The sequence below is a fragment of the Anopheles nili genome, chromosome 2 (genome assembly GCF_943737925.1).
Source record: "Anopheles nili chromosome 2, idAnoNiliSN_F5_01, whole genome shotgun sequence".
Lineage (NCBI taxonomy): Eukaryota > Metazoa > Arthropoda > Insecta > Diptera > Culicidae > Anopheles > Anopheles nili.
The window spans coordinates 52,708,981-52,726,930 of NC_071291.1; the positions used below are offsets into that span (position 1 = coordinate 52,708,981).

The 17,950-nt window shown below is 46.9% G+C and overlaps 1 protein-coding gene across 1 annotated transcript; it reads left to right on the plus strand.

Moving 5' to 3' along the window:
* Positions 1–7,861: 7,861 nt before the first annotated feature.
* On the plus strand, positions 7,862–10,204 carry LOC128725844 (AT-rich interactive domain-containing protein 1A). Its single transcript, XM_053819617.1, has 3 exons — positions 7,862–8,899; positions 8,930–9,082; positions 9,119–10,204. Exons 1-3 carry the CDS (start codon positions 7,862–7,864, stop codon positions 10,202–10,204), a joined length of 2,277 nt encoding a protein of 758 aa, XP_053675592.1.
* The last annotated feature ends 7,746 nt before the right edge of the window (positions 10,205–17,950 follow it).

The window sequence follows — 17,950 nt, forward strand, 5'->3', positions numbered from 1 at the left end:
ACCAGAAGCGTTGCAGCCACCCTTAACCGAAAAACCTGTCTCGGAAGATGTAGCCTATGTTTGGAAAATCATTAATGCGCTGGAAAGTCGCCTCGGACCCCCTGTCACGGGTGGCCTCCTCCTCTTCTCCTCCTTCTTCTCAAAGCACAGCAAACAAGATCTTCTTGTATGCTATCTCTCTCTCTCTCTCGATACATCGTCTCTCTTTCTCGTACTCCTCGATCACATCCCTTTTAGCCAGGCTCCATCGGCTCCACCGGTGGCCGCGCGCACGGGAGGCTGTGATCAAGGTGTGCGTGTATGTGTGTGTGTCCGGGACAGAGGAAGGCAGAAAGGAAGAAGTGAAGGGCAAGCCCTCTACCCCTGCGTCCGTTGCTGGCACAATCGGACGCTTGCTTGATCACCATGGACCAAATAGGAGCGCCCCGAGTGGGCGAGTGGAAGCAAAAGAAAAAACATCGAGATCGTGTACGTGTGTGAATATCTGTGTGTGTGCGGGGTGCGCTTGTGCTCGAGAACACAAACGAGAGAGAGAGAGAGAGCACGTGCATGCGAGAGATTGAGAGTGAGTGAAACAGAACGTCACACACCCTCCACCCTGGGCACGCCATCTTGAGTCCATCCCAGCGTTCCGTCTCCCCCTTCACCCTCTCACCCTCCTTCATTCCGCTCTCTCCTCCCTCCTCCAACCCCCTCCAATCCCTCCCATCCTCACACACCGCCCACCCAAAGGCGCTTCCCGGAGATGATCAGCAGCGCCGCGTCTCGATCAAGCGTCGAGGCAGCCAAAGCGGCGCATCTGTGCGGCGATCGAGCACACCGTGTACGCGCTGGTGTGCGTGCGATGGGCGACGTGACGTCGGTGCGAATGGTACGAGAACCAAAAAACCACTACGCACGGCGACCGTTCGGCTGGTGATCGCGCGCAGCCTCCCTGGCTCCGATCAGTCCATGATAAGTCCTGCGATCTCACCCTGGCGCCCCGAATTGGGAAATGAGGGGCAGCTTTGGGTGGAGGGAATGAGCAAAAGGAGGCGAGAGGAGGTGTGACGAATCGAGAGAGAGAGAGAGAGGAAGACTAGGGTGGACGGAATTTAATGCCAACGCACGATTCCAGCCGCTCGGGCGTCGGGTTAGGGATGAGGTGATTATTCTTTTTTTTTTCGTTCATCCCACCCGTCAGTCTGATGCTGACAAAAGCGCCTATGTGTGTGTGTGTGTTCAATTTGAGTCGCACACACGCTCGATCGCGTTCTGTTCTTGCTGGTTTTCGCCTTGACAGGGGCGTCACGAGAAAGAGAAAGTCAGGTCAAACCGGCGCTTGGTTGTGAGCTTTCTGAGGTTGAGGATGCGTGGCATCGACTCCTCACAACACCTGCAGGTGATCTGCAACCAGGGGCTCTATCTTAACGCTGACTACTAGAACGGATGCTCTGGTGAGTCAGCTAAGTGTCCACGTACACAACGAGGCGCCATAGTGATTGCGTTATGAGAGGAAAAAAATGATGGTTGGGGCTCTTTATGACAGCCACATCCGCTAATACTTTGAAGGGGGAATTAATTCTTGATCATACTGCATTTTAATGCACTGTTGAAGGCTATTAGTGTAACTGCGACATCACATGTTGTGTTTCTCTCGGTCTTAATGCTTAAGTGTGACGGTGATGCGTGATTTGTGCGATCGCTAGATCGTATCCAGCATTTAATTAAGGCGCTTGTCAAGCAATAAAAAGCGTTGAGTTATTAAGCCACAGCGCTACTAGCGCCTACTTGGTTGGAAATAGCTGTAGCGCCTACTTGAATGAAAATATATGTATTTTTGCTTGAATAATATTAGCTTTTGTATCAAATATTCTCAAACAGAAATCTGAAGGACTATACATGGAAATTGTGTGTTATCAATCGCAACATTTTGCATTAAAATTTTCAAGGTTTAGGACAGACAAATGACACTAAAGGCTTATGGCTAAAAATACTGGATACTATTTATACAACGGTCTATAAACAACACAGTAGCGTAGGTAAATCATCCTGCTCTCAAAAAAAATAACCAAAAAGGAAGAGAGCGATCCCTAGTTGGTTTGCGAATAATTTTCGTATATCCAAATCATATTTGAGTAAGACAATCGTATTGTGTAACACGTCTAGACGATCGCTGCTAAAAGAATTGCGTCTTAGCACACGTTCTAAGGTCAACGAAACCGACGTTATGTATGAAAAACGTGCCCTTCTACGATCGCCATGGCCGCCTTATCGCTTTCACACGTTTGCAGCCGTTGGAGTCCTGTGACTCGGTCACATCGCATGAAACAACCCCATAACCCAAGGGCCATTCCCACGCCACCCGGAACACCTTACTTCGAAAGTACGATACTCCAGAAGCGAAAGGACACGGTGAAGGGTTAAAGAGAGCAACAGAAAGCGCCATCCTTGCGCGCAAAAATCTAGATCACAATGCACCCCCCAAAAACCACCTGATGCGAGTGTTGGCGCAAACACGCGTTCATTCGCCACGTTGCGTGAGGCTTGCGCAACAACGGAAAGGCTGCGTTCGTTCTTGTCCTTTTGTCCTTCACCGCAATGGCGTGACCGTGAGCCGTGGGCCCGCGAAAGCCACCGGGTGCCAGTAGGACCTTTTCCCTGACTTTCCTCGCGAAATCGAAACTTCACCGGTCCGTGTCCTTCAAGATGGCGTTGAGGAGAGAAAAAAAAGCACATAATCCAAAACACAAAAATCCACCGCGGGCGGGCACCTTTCACTGACCCACTGAAGGGCGCGTTTGTGGAGCGTGTGAAAACGCTGCCGAGGTGCAAGATTTTAATTTTGTTTTGTTTTTTTTTTTTTGGTTTTGGAGGCGAATTACATCCCAATGGAGACGCGGGAAACGAAGCCAAAATGACCCACAGGATGGCTTACGAAAAATGGTTTCATAATGAAAACGCATCACTTCTATGCTGCTGTGAATCATTGCGTCACTTAAACGATCTCTCTCTCTCTTTCTCTGTTGAAGAGAAATGTGTGCCAGTGTCGGCTCATTTCCGGTGCATTCTGCCGTTGACTCAGCACATAACAGCAAGACAAAACTGTTCCGGTCGCAATCTGAGCTAAAAAGGGCTCTAAACGAGTGGTGTGGAGAAAAAAGAAAATGAAAGAGAGAGAGAGCGTGACAGAATGAGAATAGCGAAAAAGGCCAAAGTTCGAAACGGGGCACTAATATGAAAACCACAGATTTTTCACTCCTGCATCGCTTGCGTCTTTTTCATAAGGACATAAAATAAGAAAATCGTAGGCAAATGTTCGAAACACACGCACCAAAGTCTCGTTTTCGCGATCAAACCAGCATCCGGTTCTATTAAAAAACAATCGCTTCAATAAGCCGCTTCAAAGCGACTGCAAATCCTGATGGAGATAATGTGTAATTCAATTAACAGAACAGACCCATAGCACATAATGTTGGGGGAGGTGATGGAAAAAAAGCGCGAGAAGCAATATGAGACAACATTTAGCACGGCAAAAGCTACGAGATCGAAGGAACAACTCGTGCCGGTTTGAATTCCGAACACTCGAGCCCACGTTGAAGCAAAAAGGCGAATCCCAAGTGATCTCTCAGCGAAGGGCGCAGGGCTTGCTGTGATGAAGAAAAAAAAGAAGAAAATAGCTAAAAAGACCACGAAGCGAGACATCTTCTAAAAAAGTGCAGCACACACGCACGCACACGAGCTACGGGAACGCGATCGGGCAGAACAAGGCGGTCGGAACGGGTTGCGTGTATGTGTGTGTGTGTGCGTGTGTTTGCGTTGCGCTGCGTGCGCCAGAGTTTGGAGCTCGGCGTCGGGCTGGCTGCCCTGGCCTGGCGCGATCGCGGTTTTGCGTGGGTGTGGGTGCGACCGTATGAAAGGGGCATAAGAACAGCACAGGCGTGAGTGAGACAGCGCCCGGCTAAAAAGGCGGCTGCTGACGGTGCATAATCGCGCATCGCGTATATGAATCCGGCGCGGCGCACAATGTTGTGCGAGGAATGCAATACCCGATGGTGCGGGAGTGGGATAGAGGAGAGGAGGAGTGGGTGCGGAGGGGGACCGTGAGTGGGAGTCATTTCCGGTGAACGTGTGTTCTAAATCGTTAGCGTCCCGCGTCGAGTTCCCGTAGGGGCGAGTGATGTTGATGATGCGGCGTTTGATACCAGGCGTTAGAGGTTTATTACCTAAGCCCCAATTCTCGACCGCGATAGTGACGTGACGAGACCCGTGCTCGTTTCCCGTTGGGTTCGCTTATACCCTCCGGTCCCTCGTATGACTCGATGGGTGATAGAACTGAACGCCCTCGTAAAAGCAATTTAGCTTCCGATGATGTGGCAGTAATCGTTTGAGCTGAGCTTCTTCTTGCGCGTTGTTACTAACTAGCTATGGTTTTGCAATAAGCGTTTTTGGTTTTTCTTAGCTAAAAACCTACCTGAATTGCGGGATTGCTGACGAATCGTGGAAGTGTCAGGTGATAAGCAGCGATTGAAAGGAATCTTTATGGCCACTTGAACCGGAAAAAGGACGCACCAAAATAATGATCATCAAAGCATGCGGCCGTTTAGCACACGTGGTACACGAGTCGAGATAGATGCTGCCTGTCAGTAAAGCACCCATTTTTTTGGCGCTGGTTCCATGCCGAGATGCTAAAACCGTCCACATCCGGTGGATGCGGTGTTCTAAGCCTTTTGCGGTGGCCAGTCGGTCCTATCCAACCGTGCTAATGGCAATTTAACGTCGTTTTTCGAGCCGCGCGTTCCGATAGTGGCGTTATTTTCCTCTCGCTTCTACACCGTCACCTACCTGCCCATAGAAACCGCTGCTCAGTAGTCCCGGGGAATGGAGAGGATAGAAAACAAAAAGTCGAAAAATAAACCACGCTTGAAGAAGAACGCATAATCGCATCTGCCGGCGCGCTTTCCAGCCGCGCGACGCTTTGTCTGGGGTGCCCGTGGAGGTGGGCCCGAGAGAGCGAGCCGCCATGGCGACAATTTGTCTGGTACCGTCGCTTGTTGCTTCCGCGCCAGTGTGTGCGTGTGTGTATGTTTGTGTGCGCACGTCTGCTGGGGGCTGGGTGGATCAATGGACCGGCGTTGGTGCGAAAGGGCTGGGTCGTGTGCGTGCGAGAGAGAGCAGGCACGCGAATTGCAAGGCGAGCAATCAAAGCGATGGCTTCGACCGCGTATGCGAGAGCGAGCACGCGATATCTGTCTGGCGATGTGCGATGTGTGCGTATCATGGCAACGGCGAGACGGCGCTCGTGTGTGCGTGCATACGTGCAGAACGACAGGTCACCCGGTGAACGAGAGAGAGAGAGAGCGCGAGAAAACGAGAGCGTGTGAGAGAGAAAGAGAAAGAACGCACGCGAATCGACCGAGACCGAGTGTCTCGCGTGGTCCGTGGCGTTTGAATGCTGCGTTGCCACGTCTCTGCGTGACAGCTCTCGCGCGGGCACACACAAGTGCACGCATGCCGGGGTAGTGTTTCTCTTTCTCTCTCTCACTCTTTCTCTCGCTCTTTCCTTCGTGTCTTTCGTGGAATCGTTGGTCATTAAGGCAAAAAGGGCCACGGGGAAGGGAATAGGGCCACCGCCGTGTTTGACCAGAAGAACTGCCACACTCGTCTCTCGCACGACAGAACCAGAACGGAAGCGAGAGCGAGATGAAAGAAGCGTTTTAGCGCACTCGCGGTTATTTTAAAATTTTTGGCACACACTCGCGGGACTTTGTGGAATGGGGGGCGAAGGACCGATCGACGGAGCACGGAGGGGGGTGGGGGGCTAGTATTAAATTGAAATTATTTTTAGGGGATGCTGCTACCACCCCTCCACTAGATTCGCGGGTTTTTTTTCTTTTTCTCTTTCGGCAATGGCGGCGCGTTTAGATAAATCATCATCCACGCGGGGATGCTCCGGACGGTTCGATCGCGTGCGGGTGAACTGGCGCGGGATTTTTGGTGGGCGAAACACCGGGTGAAAGGTGAAGGTGGTTAAGCCCTGCCGAATGACGGCAACAGGGTACATACTTACGCACACAGCCACACACTGGCCAGCTCGCGGAAACACGCGCGTCGCGATCTCTCGACGACGGGTCAGACCGAGTGGCTGCGAGAGATCGCGAGGAGTCCGTGTATGTGTGTGGGGGTGTGAGTGTGTGTGTATGCCGAGAGAACGATGCGACGACCCCTGTGCGGTCCGGTGGTAGCGCCAGCCTGCGAGAGTGAGAGAGAAAAGCAGGAAAGAAAAAAAAAGAACGGATGCTCCGGCCAGACCAGTAGGCGTTATGAATGTATCGAACGAGGCGCGATATCGCCGTGGCCATGTATTGACGGCTCTCTGTCTCGTGTGTGTTACGTCTCACCTGTCTCGCTTCACCCTCCCATGACCCGCTGGTCCCATGGCCCCATAGTTCAGGTTGCTGGCGAACGACATTCCTCCGCTCGTACCACCAGGTTTTCCGTTCAATGTTCTTGGAAGGAAAGGGCGCCCCAGGGAGTTGGGTGCTCTCTCTCTCTCTCTCTCACACACACACGTACCTGCCACGTACCTTTTCCCACCTGACCAAAACCTCCCTCCCCCAACCGCTCTCACAAACAAGGAACGAAATAACAGCCCGTTTTTGTGTGAACCTCTCTCGCTCTAACGCACACGATCAAGCGAAAGGAGCCACTCTACACTTGTTCCCTACAGCGCGCTTGTGCTCTCACACCAGCGGGCCCTTTCGTACGATCATGTGACAAGAATGAATCAACCGTACACGCACGCACACACATACACACGTACGCACCTCGCGCGCGCCGGTGTATGTGTGGGTGCGGCCATCGGCAACGCAGCGTTTAAACGGCAGCAGCAACACGAACAGTTTAAACCGCCGTCTCACTTCGCAAGCACACCTCGAACGGAGCGGTTGTCCGTTTCCGTCGGTTCTATTTGTTTTATTCAACCCACCAAAAAAAGAAGAGAAAAGACCATCGTTTTCCCGGGTGGGTGTGTGTTATTTTTTCTGTTGTTGTTGCTTGTATTTGCGAACGCGTTCCGGTACCCGTGCGTGCGTGTTTTTTCGTTCCCTGTGCCTACTTGTGTGAGATTGATAATTCGACGCGAAAACACACTGAAAGTAGTCCTGCCCGTGAGCGAGCGAGAGCGAGAGAGTGGATTATCCTGCCGCATTGTTGTGATTTTGTCGTGTGGTGTGTTGTGGTGATTTGTTTGATTCGTTTGCGGTTTGTGTTTACTTCCTCGCGCGGGACACAAGTGCAAAACGCGAGCAAAAACGGTTGCCGTTTTTATTTATTTTTTCCTCTTCCCGCGCGGACTCCCGTTGCCTGTGATAAGTGCCCGCAGGTGCCCCCGGAGTTTGGTTTAGAGTGCCGTGGTTTGGTGCGTGTGCGGTTGGAAAAACAACCGGGCGTCTCCATCGCCCGAGGATCGATCGTCGTGTGTTTACGAATATTGGATTTGACAGTTCCCTCGCGCCCTGCTGGGTGTCAGGCGCGCCCCATCCGTCACAACCGAAAAACGCAATGTTTGTGCCGTACCAAGCGCGTTGTAATGTGCCAGTAAAATCAGCAATAGCGAATTGCGCCCAAACCCGTGAACCCTTGTGCCTTTACTAAACGCGCCTTGTTTTGAAGGCGTGTGTGCGCGCGCGTGTGTGTTTTGTGATTTGTGTGTGTGAGTGTTTGTGGAACGCGGCACCTCTCGTGGCCTTAAAAAGGATCCTTCCGATCGTAGGGAATCACAAACAAACCCCATCCTCCACCTCCCCAGTGTCTTTGCTGGATGTGTGGAAGTAACGGACAGCAGAAGCAAGCACGTGCCACCAGCAGCACCCGTTCCGCAATGGCCCACGGTTCCCTTTCGGTGGGTATGATCGCGAAAGGTGGCGAATCCGCGGCGTCTGCTCCTGCCGGTGCCAGCAACCGGTCAGCCCTTAGCTCACCCCCATCGGCGACCACCACAGCGCACAGTTCCGCGAAAATGGGCTCGCGGCGAATCTTCACGCCCCAGTTCAAGCTGCAGGTGCTCGATTCGTATCGCAACGATGGCGACTGCAAGGGCAACCAGCGTGCGACGGCCCGCAAGTACGGCATCCACCGGCGGCAGATTCAAAAGTGGCTGCAAGTCGAGTCCAACCTGCGATCGGTGGTCGCAAACGGGCCCGGTGGTGGTAGCGGTGGTAGGACGACCGGAAGTGCGCCAGGATCGGCCGGTCCGTCGGTGTCGTCCCATCATCACGCGAGCAGTAACGGTGGCGGTGGTGGCAGTTCGGCGATGAAAATAAATCTCCTCATGCCGCATCACCCGCATCATCCGCATCTGCACCCTCCGGTGCATCTAGTGCATCCGGCGCATCAGCACCTGCACTACCACCAGCCGTTGCACCATCATCATCATCCTCATCACCAGGGTTTGACGAGTTTGATGCAGGCGCCATCGGTTGCAGCAGCAGCAGCGGCGGCCGCGGCCGCGGCAGCAGCAGCAGCAGCCGGATTGCCAGCACACTATCACCATCATCACCTGCAGCAACAACAGCAGCAGCAACAGCAACAGCAGCATGTCGGTGGACTGCCTTCTCATCATCCTTTGGCCTTCCACCCGTTGGTCTCACCACCAGCAGCAGCAGCAGCAACAGCAGCAGGGCTGGACTCTGCCAGACAACGTGTCGCTCGAAGTGGCGCAAGCGCCTGTCTCCTATCGCCCGTCGTAACCCACCATTCGGACGTCGGAACATCCACCAGCGGACCGTCGGCGGTACCTGTTTCATCGTGTTCCCCACTCTCCATCGCGTCATCATCATCCGGTGCGCTGTCATCATCGTCATCATCCTCCCTGTCTCTGGCTGGTTCACCAAACCCACTCACACGCCGATCCCCATCGGTTGCCAGCCTGTCGTCATCCCACCAACAGCACCAGCAGCTGCTCCAATTGAGCGATTCGGTGACACCAGCGCCATCTGGTGGTGATACGACGCACTACCGACAGCGTGCTGGCATCTTCTCGCCCGTACCGCTGCTACCGTCGACGATGGTGTCCGGTTCGAACGAGGAACGGCCAACATCGGTGCCGGATCAACACCCGGAGTACTACGCCAGCCAGTACTACGGACATATACGTGCGGTAGCTGCAGCGGCCGCTGTTGCTGCATCCGCCGTTCACCGGTACGAACACCCGATCGATCTGTCCCGGCCGGGTCATGGGTTGCCGGTGTCGATTGCTGGCGAGGATGTGCCCTTCCGTAGCGCACGTTCTATCAACTCCGATCACGAAGCGACCACCGGTGAGCTGGATGAGGACGATGACGGTGATGATGAAGAGGAAGAAATCAGCGTGGAAGATGACGTGGAAGACGAACACACGGTGCGTGTGACGGAACAGGCGTGGGACTTATCCTGCCGCCGGCCATCGACGGTGTGTGACCGGAAACGATCCGCTTCGGCCATTTCCGGTCCGGTGGTGACACCCGCAACCAGCCGGCCACCAAAATCGGTGAAGCTGTTCAAACCGTACCTGCTGGATGATGACGAGAAGCAGCAGCAGCATCCCGATGAGGAGGACACCTTCAAGCAGCGACCCGATTCAGCGCTTGCGGATGATGATAAGGACTCCACACGGGAGTCACCCGCCATTAGCGATCTCTTGGCGTCACCCAAACAGCAGCAGCAGCAACAACACGCCTCACTATACCCGATCATCTGGAGCAGCAGTTCACCCGCGTATGGTGACCGGCAGGTGTACCGGGAGTTTGGTCCTCCCCCGCCAGCACCATCGCAGGATGCATCGCCGGAAAACGTCGCCATCCCAGCGACTATTCCCACTGCTGGGCGAGGCTGGAGCTCCCCACAAGCATCACCGGTGTCCGGGTACGACAGCTCCACCTCAATGTCGTCCGTATGCAGCGGTCCGGAGGAGGACAACACCAGCAACAGCAGCAGCACGACCTGCACGAGCCGTGGCAATGGTGGGCGGTGTGAAAAACTCCGCCAGCTAGCGATCGACAGCTTCTATCACGATGTGGCGTGCCGGGGCGATTACCGGGCGGTGGCGAGCAAGTACAACATTAACCGGAAGTACGTCGAGAAGTGGCTGCAGCAGAAGCAAGAGGACGATCATCTTCCGGCGGCTGCGGCGGGATCCGGTGCGCTCGTCGAAAACGTGCGTGCTGCACCGGTGGTCGTGGGATAGAACTTAGGTGGGAAGGGAGGATGGACCACTCAGGTGCATTAGCGGCAGTGTCTCTGCAGGCCATTAAATCATATTTGTTTTGTTTTAATTTAACCCAAAATGTGATATTTTGCTCATACAGTAATGATAAACGCGCGCGGATAAAGGCGCGATATACTCTTAGCATAGGAGAAGAAGGAGGACGAAAAGGATTTCACGCGGGAACTGATCGGAAAGAGGAGAGAGAGAGAGAGAGATAGCTGGCAGAAGGATTGTTTAAGATGACGCTCCAGAACGAGCAGGTCTCGCTTATGGGCGGAAGATGGCTAGCTGGCGTACTTGATTTAGGCGCTTCATCAATGCTCACAGGTGGCAAGAGAAGCCCACTGGCCACTTACGCATGCCAGTGATCGTGTGCGTCTGTGGACCGTTTCGTTGCAAGGGTAGGATCACCCCGGGACGATCTAGGATTTCCCCACCATTAGCCACGTTCAGGTGCCATCGTATTTTTTTTTTCGTAAATCAGACTTAGCTCCGCACGTCCTTAAGCTCGCGGGTTCGGTTCCATTAGATTGTGGCCGCATGCAAGACACACACCGAAAGCCATATACCGGACAGGTAGCCCTTCTTCTCATCCACCACGGGTAGCATCGATCGTGACCGGGTGAGAGGATCCTTTTTCTATCCTGTAATGCGCCAAATCATTTGCATTTTACGAGACAACGGAATGGGTGTTTCATCGCACCTGAGTGTGCGCCAGCGGGGTCCTTTTTCGAAGGTAAACCAAGGTGGCATTTCGCACCTTCCTCCTTTTTTTTGAGGCCAGCGGTCGTGGGAATTTCCCGAAATCCCGGATGGTTGCATCGGTGACACCCCGGCAAGGTGTTACTGCCCTCAGCAAGGGGTAGCCGGGTTCATTCCCGAAAAGGGCAACGCACACAGAACGGGCCAAATGTGGGGTGTTGAGCACATTTCGAAATGTGCTGCGATCATGCGGTTCGTGAACTAGACCTTATTACGCATCGCATGGAAGCGTTATGTCTGCGATGATGATTCGGGTCTCTTCATTTGGTGTTTGATTCACTTATGGGTGGTTGTTTCTCGTGAGGAGGACAAAAAATACAAACGCTTGGTTGTGGCCACCGGGCTTCAAAAAAAATAAAAGGAAAAAGGGTTTCATATTACTTGCTCACATCAGCAGTATCATCGTCCGAGGGTGATGGCTAAAATTAGACTTGCAAAAGTGCGGGTCCGACCGCCCAAGAAGGACAAAAAAAGCACTAGAATGGGGGGAAAACGGCTAGGAATTGTTGGCCCCCACCCCAATGGTTTGGAAGCCCGTTGTTTTTGGAGCAGTTGCGAAAATCAAACGCCATACCGAGGCTTGCAAGGTATGGAATCGATCGCGATGAGTGTTCAGGGTTGCGATAAATTCTGCACTGATCAGCAGTTGGGCGTTATCATTTTCATTTTTTCGTTGTGTATCAACGCGCGTAACGGTGCCTTGAAGACTGCATCGTTTTATTTATTTTTTGTTGCATTAAACCCAAAAGTTCATATGATCCCTGGTGTCTCGTATCTCGCGCGCGTACCTTTTTCTGCCGGCTCTCTCTATCCCTTCGAATCGATCAGTTTCCCGCACAACGAGGTTCTGTGCCCCCGGAGTGGAGTTTAAGTTTGAGGTTGCAAGTGGCAGAGATAACAGTTAGGCAAGTATGATTTGTTTTGTGCGTGCATGTTTTACGATGCGTGTAAAATGAAATGCAACTTCGGTTTGGTAAGGACTACATTTAACTGTTGTACATTTACGGATAGGCGGTAACACTACGTTATTAGGCATAGGAACAAAACGGAACAAATGTTATAGTATCGTAAATGGTATATTACACCACACCCAGTAGTTATTAGTCGCAGCTCGTTCGGACCATCAACAAGTTTTTTTTAGTCGTAGAATGCAAGGAGTCGAATCGAAGGCGGCTTACGGTACTGTGTCGTTTGGAAAACAAATACAGGAATGCTAATATCAACAATAATAGTAACGGAAATGTGAACTTCGAGTGCCTAAATGAAAACGAATCAAACGTTGAATAGTGTTAGTTAACATTTAGCTTCTATCGTAATTTAAACCTTTGTATATAAAGTGTACATGGTTGAGAGATCCCACGTAAGGAACGGATAGCGTATACTACATTGTATCATAAGACGTACAGAACAAATACTTGTAATGGATTTGTATAGAGATAAGGAGCATATGAAGCAAATCGTAATCTACAACACCACAATTCTAGTAAACGCAGAGCATACAATACAAACAATACGAAAACATAACAAAGCAAATCAAGTGCCAATTCATACAAATGAGGTGTAACAATTAGGGGTTTATTGACATTTTGACAGAGAAAATATAATAAATAATAAAACAATGGCAAATTTAAAGTAAATACCTACTGCTTTGACTACTTATTTTAAGATCAACATTTGAAAGAACCTGGGCTAAACTTTTGCAAAGAATGTTTAAACGTATGCAAATTCGGTTGTCGGGAACTGATTTTCTTTTCGTTCAGTAAACGTCTAAAAAATGAGACTGTAAGCTGAAAGATCATATCTTCGTGTTTTTTTGTTTTAAAAAGAGATTTTTTTTAATTTTCATATTTTTAATTACAAAGTGTGTAATTGAGCAGGAAAATAATGCGAAATTCACTATCTGTAGCTTGGAAATGGCCCTAGTAAATGCGCCGAGTAATTAAGATTAAGCTTTTCTTACATTAGAGTGAAATTTTCATCGTATAATCAATTTACATGAATGTCTTTTGGGCGTCCTTAAAACTGTTTAGATCGCAGAATAAATTTCGCCACGTATATCCTTATTTTGTTTGCTCGAATTTTGTCGACTGATTTCGCTTTTAAAAAGAAAGAACAGATGTGAATGAATGGATGTTCTTTGCGGATTCACATTTGTTGAAGGATGGAATATTCAGTTCAGAACTCGAGAAACATAAACCACTTCAAATGAATATAATATATATTCATAGTAGAAGTCAGACAATAAATCATCGAAAAATTCTTTTTCGCGATATTAAATGGTATTATTTAGATCTATTTGAGTTCGAGTTGTGACGGTCGACAATTTTTGTCGATTGATCAATCCAAATAATTTGTTCTATTGGTTTTATTGCACATAGAAAAAACATTATTCTGCTACTTTTAAACACTAAACTTGAAATTTGTGTTAGTAAAAAATGTCTAACCTAAGCAGTTTCTTCTGTAAAATCCAATTCACGATATTTTTGTTATTTGACATAAAATCTTATGCGGCGACATAGTTATTTAGAAAAAAATAATTAAAAATAAATACTTGTAATACAATGTATTTACGTTGGCGCTTTTTGAGTAAGGACAACTTTGTGTGATCATTTTGTTCACTCGAACCGTGCAATGCTTTGCGGCTAAGCAAAGACTGTACTTAATTACAGGTAAGAAAGTGAATTAAAGAAAGAGAAAATACTGGCCCTGTTTCACTGCCAAACCTGAGGCCTGTAAATGGGAAACTTTGTCCACTATTTCGTTTCGTTTTTCACCTGATAATTGCTGCCTCAATTGAGCCCCGACGTACGTTATTCATCCGAAACGCTCGAATAGCGGTTGGCCGTATTGAGGCCTCTTTATGAGGGGTGGATTATATGAGATACTAGTTTTTAGTTTCATTTCCACCCACATGAATCAGTCGCCAAGTCTGTGGTACACCATTTTTGTATTTTTCTCTTGCATATAAATATTAGAAAACGCTGGTTGATTCGTCTAGGCAACATTTTGTTTGTTTTTTTTTTTCAACTTTAGTACGTTTAAAATATCGTTCAATTTAAACAATGTTATCAATAGATTGTAATAATACCTTAAATCCACGTCTAACTTATTGTGCTTTTGGAAAACTAAACTAAAAAACTTCACCTGCAAATTAAAAGTGATATTGCAAATGTAATTTAATGTTTTTGTAATATGTAATATGAGCTGCTTTTTTCGTACTCGGAATAGACGTTACTTACATACCATTACAACTTTCCTAGGACACGAGCTGATAAATAATCGATACAACTTTCACTTCGCACAATCCTAATTGAATCAGACATGCAGTATTAAGGCACAAATTAACCCTTTCGCCCAAATGCCCTCTGCTTGTCCTTGAACCTTGCGGAATGTTTTTCACTTTCTTTCCAAACACCGATTTACTCGCGTTCGCCGCCAAATACCATATCAAATTACAAGTGAACCAATTACGCTGCGGGATCCTGTAACTGAAAATTCCACACCCGACGTGCAAATGTATGTCCTGGTGCAGATTATTAGGTACTTCCGACAGAGTGGAATATTTGCAGCGTGTTATTTAATCAGCAGTAGACATTTTGTTTAATAACGAATTTGATGGCGTGCTGTACCATATGATCGCAAATTTCCCCCTAAAATGTATTGCAAATATTCGTCATAAAAATGATTTTAGATGTCGCATTTGGTTCATTTCGTAAACTTTAATAGCTAATATTAGGCATAGGTCATACGCAAAAAGGGGTATAATTTAATTAACAGCAACTGTGAACAAACTGAAACACGGGTGGAGACGAGAATGTCACGGTGTAGACCCAAGCTATAATTTGCTTTCTATAACATGCTGTTAAAATACTTGAGATGTTACATGTCTGATAAATACAAATTCATATTCATATATTCAAATTTTTAATATACATTTCATTGAACAATTTTAAAAACGTTCTGTTGAAAATGATAGAAATTCAACATTGTTAGAAAAGCCTGAGCTGCGATTATTAAAAATTAATCATTTTTGCTAGTGAATATCATTGGCATATAATGTAGACAAAAATCTGGAGTGACTCACGTGATAATTGTTGTAGTAGCAAGCCTAATTTTGACAATAATAGGGAGGGCTTGAAGAGGGATCTTCCCACGTTATACGTAGCATATAACGAGGACCTTAATGCAAATCGACGTTCATTTGACACATTATGAGGATCGCGTGATCGATAGAGTAGGATTCAGAAGCACTTCGTTGAGGCGTGTTGCCTTGGGCGCATCCAGAACTCATTCCCCTCGTTGCAGGGATGAAGGAGGTGATTTATCAAAGCCCCAAAAACTCAAAACAACCCCTTTTGCGCTGACGCAATCGGGATGCGACCTTACTGTGGTTTGTATGAGCTGGACCGCTGGTAATCGCCGTCACGCCTCACTGCCCTATCGATATAATCGATGGGGCTTTATCGATTGGGTTGAGTTTTGTTCTCCCACGGTGCAGAACAGGTTCCAGAAGGACGGACCCAGTGCGATAACATTAGTATGATTTTTTTTGTTCGTGCGAAGATGTAAAATGTACTTAAAAAGACAGTAGTATTTTCCCGCGGATTCCGCAAAGAGGCTAGTCATTGGAATATTTAAACGCAACTTCACTACACCGATGCGGATATTTTAACAGTGAGTCTTATGGCACGGTTTCACCGGAAATGCCGTGTAGCAAATTGACATGCACAGGTCAGATGGTAGCATATGGGAGCGGCTACGTAGAACCGTCGATCGCCTATTTTTAATCTATCGGCTTTCACGACAGGATCGGAATGTGACACAACGATGATCTTCGGTAGCATGGTAGTAGAACTTCGAGCCTTTTTATATATGCTGCATTTTTACGTGCAAAAGGGTTTCTTTTTTTCTCAATTTATATTCGAGGTCACCAAGATCATGTTGACGTAGAACTCATTTGGTGTTTGATAGCCAGAACGGTGATGCGCCAGTGGCATTGTCTCTGAACGCCCTGAATGCGATAACGAATACCCTTGGTTTAGCTTTTTGTGTGGATCCATTCCGTTTGGAATAATCACTGAAATTGCAACAGGTTTTTTTTCACGGAGTTGTAAAGCGTTGCCAAAAACTGTCACGAATCTTTGCTCCACTTGGCCAGCTTTTTTGTCTCTGTGGTTTCAAAGAATATCACCGACGTATAGGTAAAGTACCGTTGTGTTTTGTATTTTGCAAATGTACCATGTGCAAAAATTCTAAGAGAATGTAACGAATTCCAAGTTATCAGTTATCAGTAACTTAATGAATGAATTATTGTCTTATCGCTTAGAATGGTAAGCTACTGTCTTGCATAGCATCATATTCAGAAGAATTTAAAATTTTTTTTGAATAGTACAAACAAAACACGAACTGAGAAAAAAATTGACGTTGGGATGTTGTTCATTCAACCTTTATAAACAATTGTAGCGGAAAGTTATACAGTAACCAATAAATTGTAATTGTAATTGTAACATTTGTTTATTGCTAAATTCAAATTAAATTGATTATTGCGATATAATACTATGGATTTTAAACTGCAATTCTTTTTAAATTATAATGTTTTCTATTAAAGTAAAAACACTTCGAGTGTCTAAATTCAACAGACAAAAATTCATTTGCAAAGTTTTAAGCTTTTATTTTTTTTAATATTTTATGGAAAAACAGTTGAATAGAAATGTGAAGGCTTGACCGTATTCATTATTCGATTGGATTTGACAAATCTATTTTCAATAAATGTCTATAGAGATCTTTTTCTTAAATTTGCTATGAAAAGGGTGAAAATCAAGAGCACATATCAAAACCTCTACATAACTAATAGATTTTGACACATACACATCATACTATGTACTGGCTTAGGCTAATGAACAATTAAATTTGAAAAAATAATCGTCATGTCCTTTGAAAGTTCAGCACCTCTGAAATAAAACGCCAAAATGTATGCAATACGTGTAGCATATAATGATAGTTTTTAAGAACAGTTTAAAAAATGGTAATCTTAGAAGCTTCAATATAGTAAAACTGAGGAATATTTTGCTTTGTATTCTTTTCTCTCTTTATCTGCACGTTTTCTTAATTTTCTCTTAGCCCCGCAAATTTGTGTCTTTCTATTTTATATTTTCACTGATTATTTTCAAATTATGGAGATATTAAGCAACCTCAAATATGGTATGTATGTTGCGTACATTTTGGCGTTTGTGCCAAGGCAGCTTCATTTCTCAAGTGGGAATAACATCATTTTTTCAAGTATGATTTATATTTCACACTAAGTTTAAAACGGAATTAGATAAAAACTAAATCAAGATAAGTCTTGCATAAATTTAACAAAACTGTAGCTTGATCAAATGACTCCGATCAGTTAAGTTACATGCATGGTAACACTGAAACCATACGCTATAATCCAAAATGTCACAAATGTCACAAAAGAAAACAAACGTCGAATAAGACGACAAAACAGAATTCTCTCAAAACAAAGGCTTACACTGTTTACATCATTTTGAACTAAATTGTAAATAGCGAATGGATCCTAGTGTGAAAACATTAAAGTAAAAAAGTTCGAAAGTTTATTAATCATTACTTTGTGTATTACCAATATAGTTACGATATGTGTTGCAAAGCTGCTCGCTTACACTGAGCTTTTGCTTTCGCTATCGTTTCGTGTTATTTTTGCAGAAAAGAGTTATTGAATTATGTTGTAATGTGTCATAGGCGAGGCACATGATTACGCGAGCGAATCATTTTTCGTATTAGTATTTCGTAAATTTAGTATAGTTAGGACGATATCGTATGTGTAGTACGTATTCAGAAGAACGTAAGTGAATAAGTGCTCATTCGCGCTAGTAAACTTGCTTTTTTTGCAACGACCTCAGCAAAGGAAAAACAATATAAAAGTGCAGCTTCAGCGATTATCACCTTACAGAAAAAAACAAG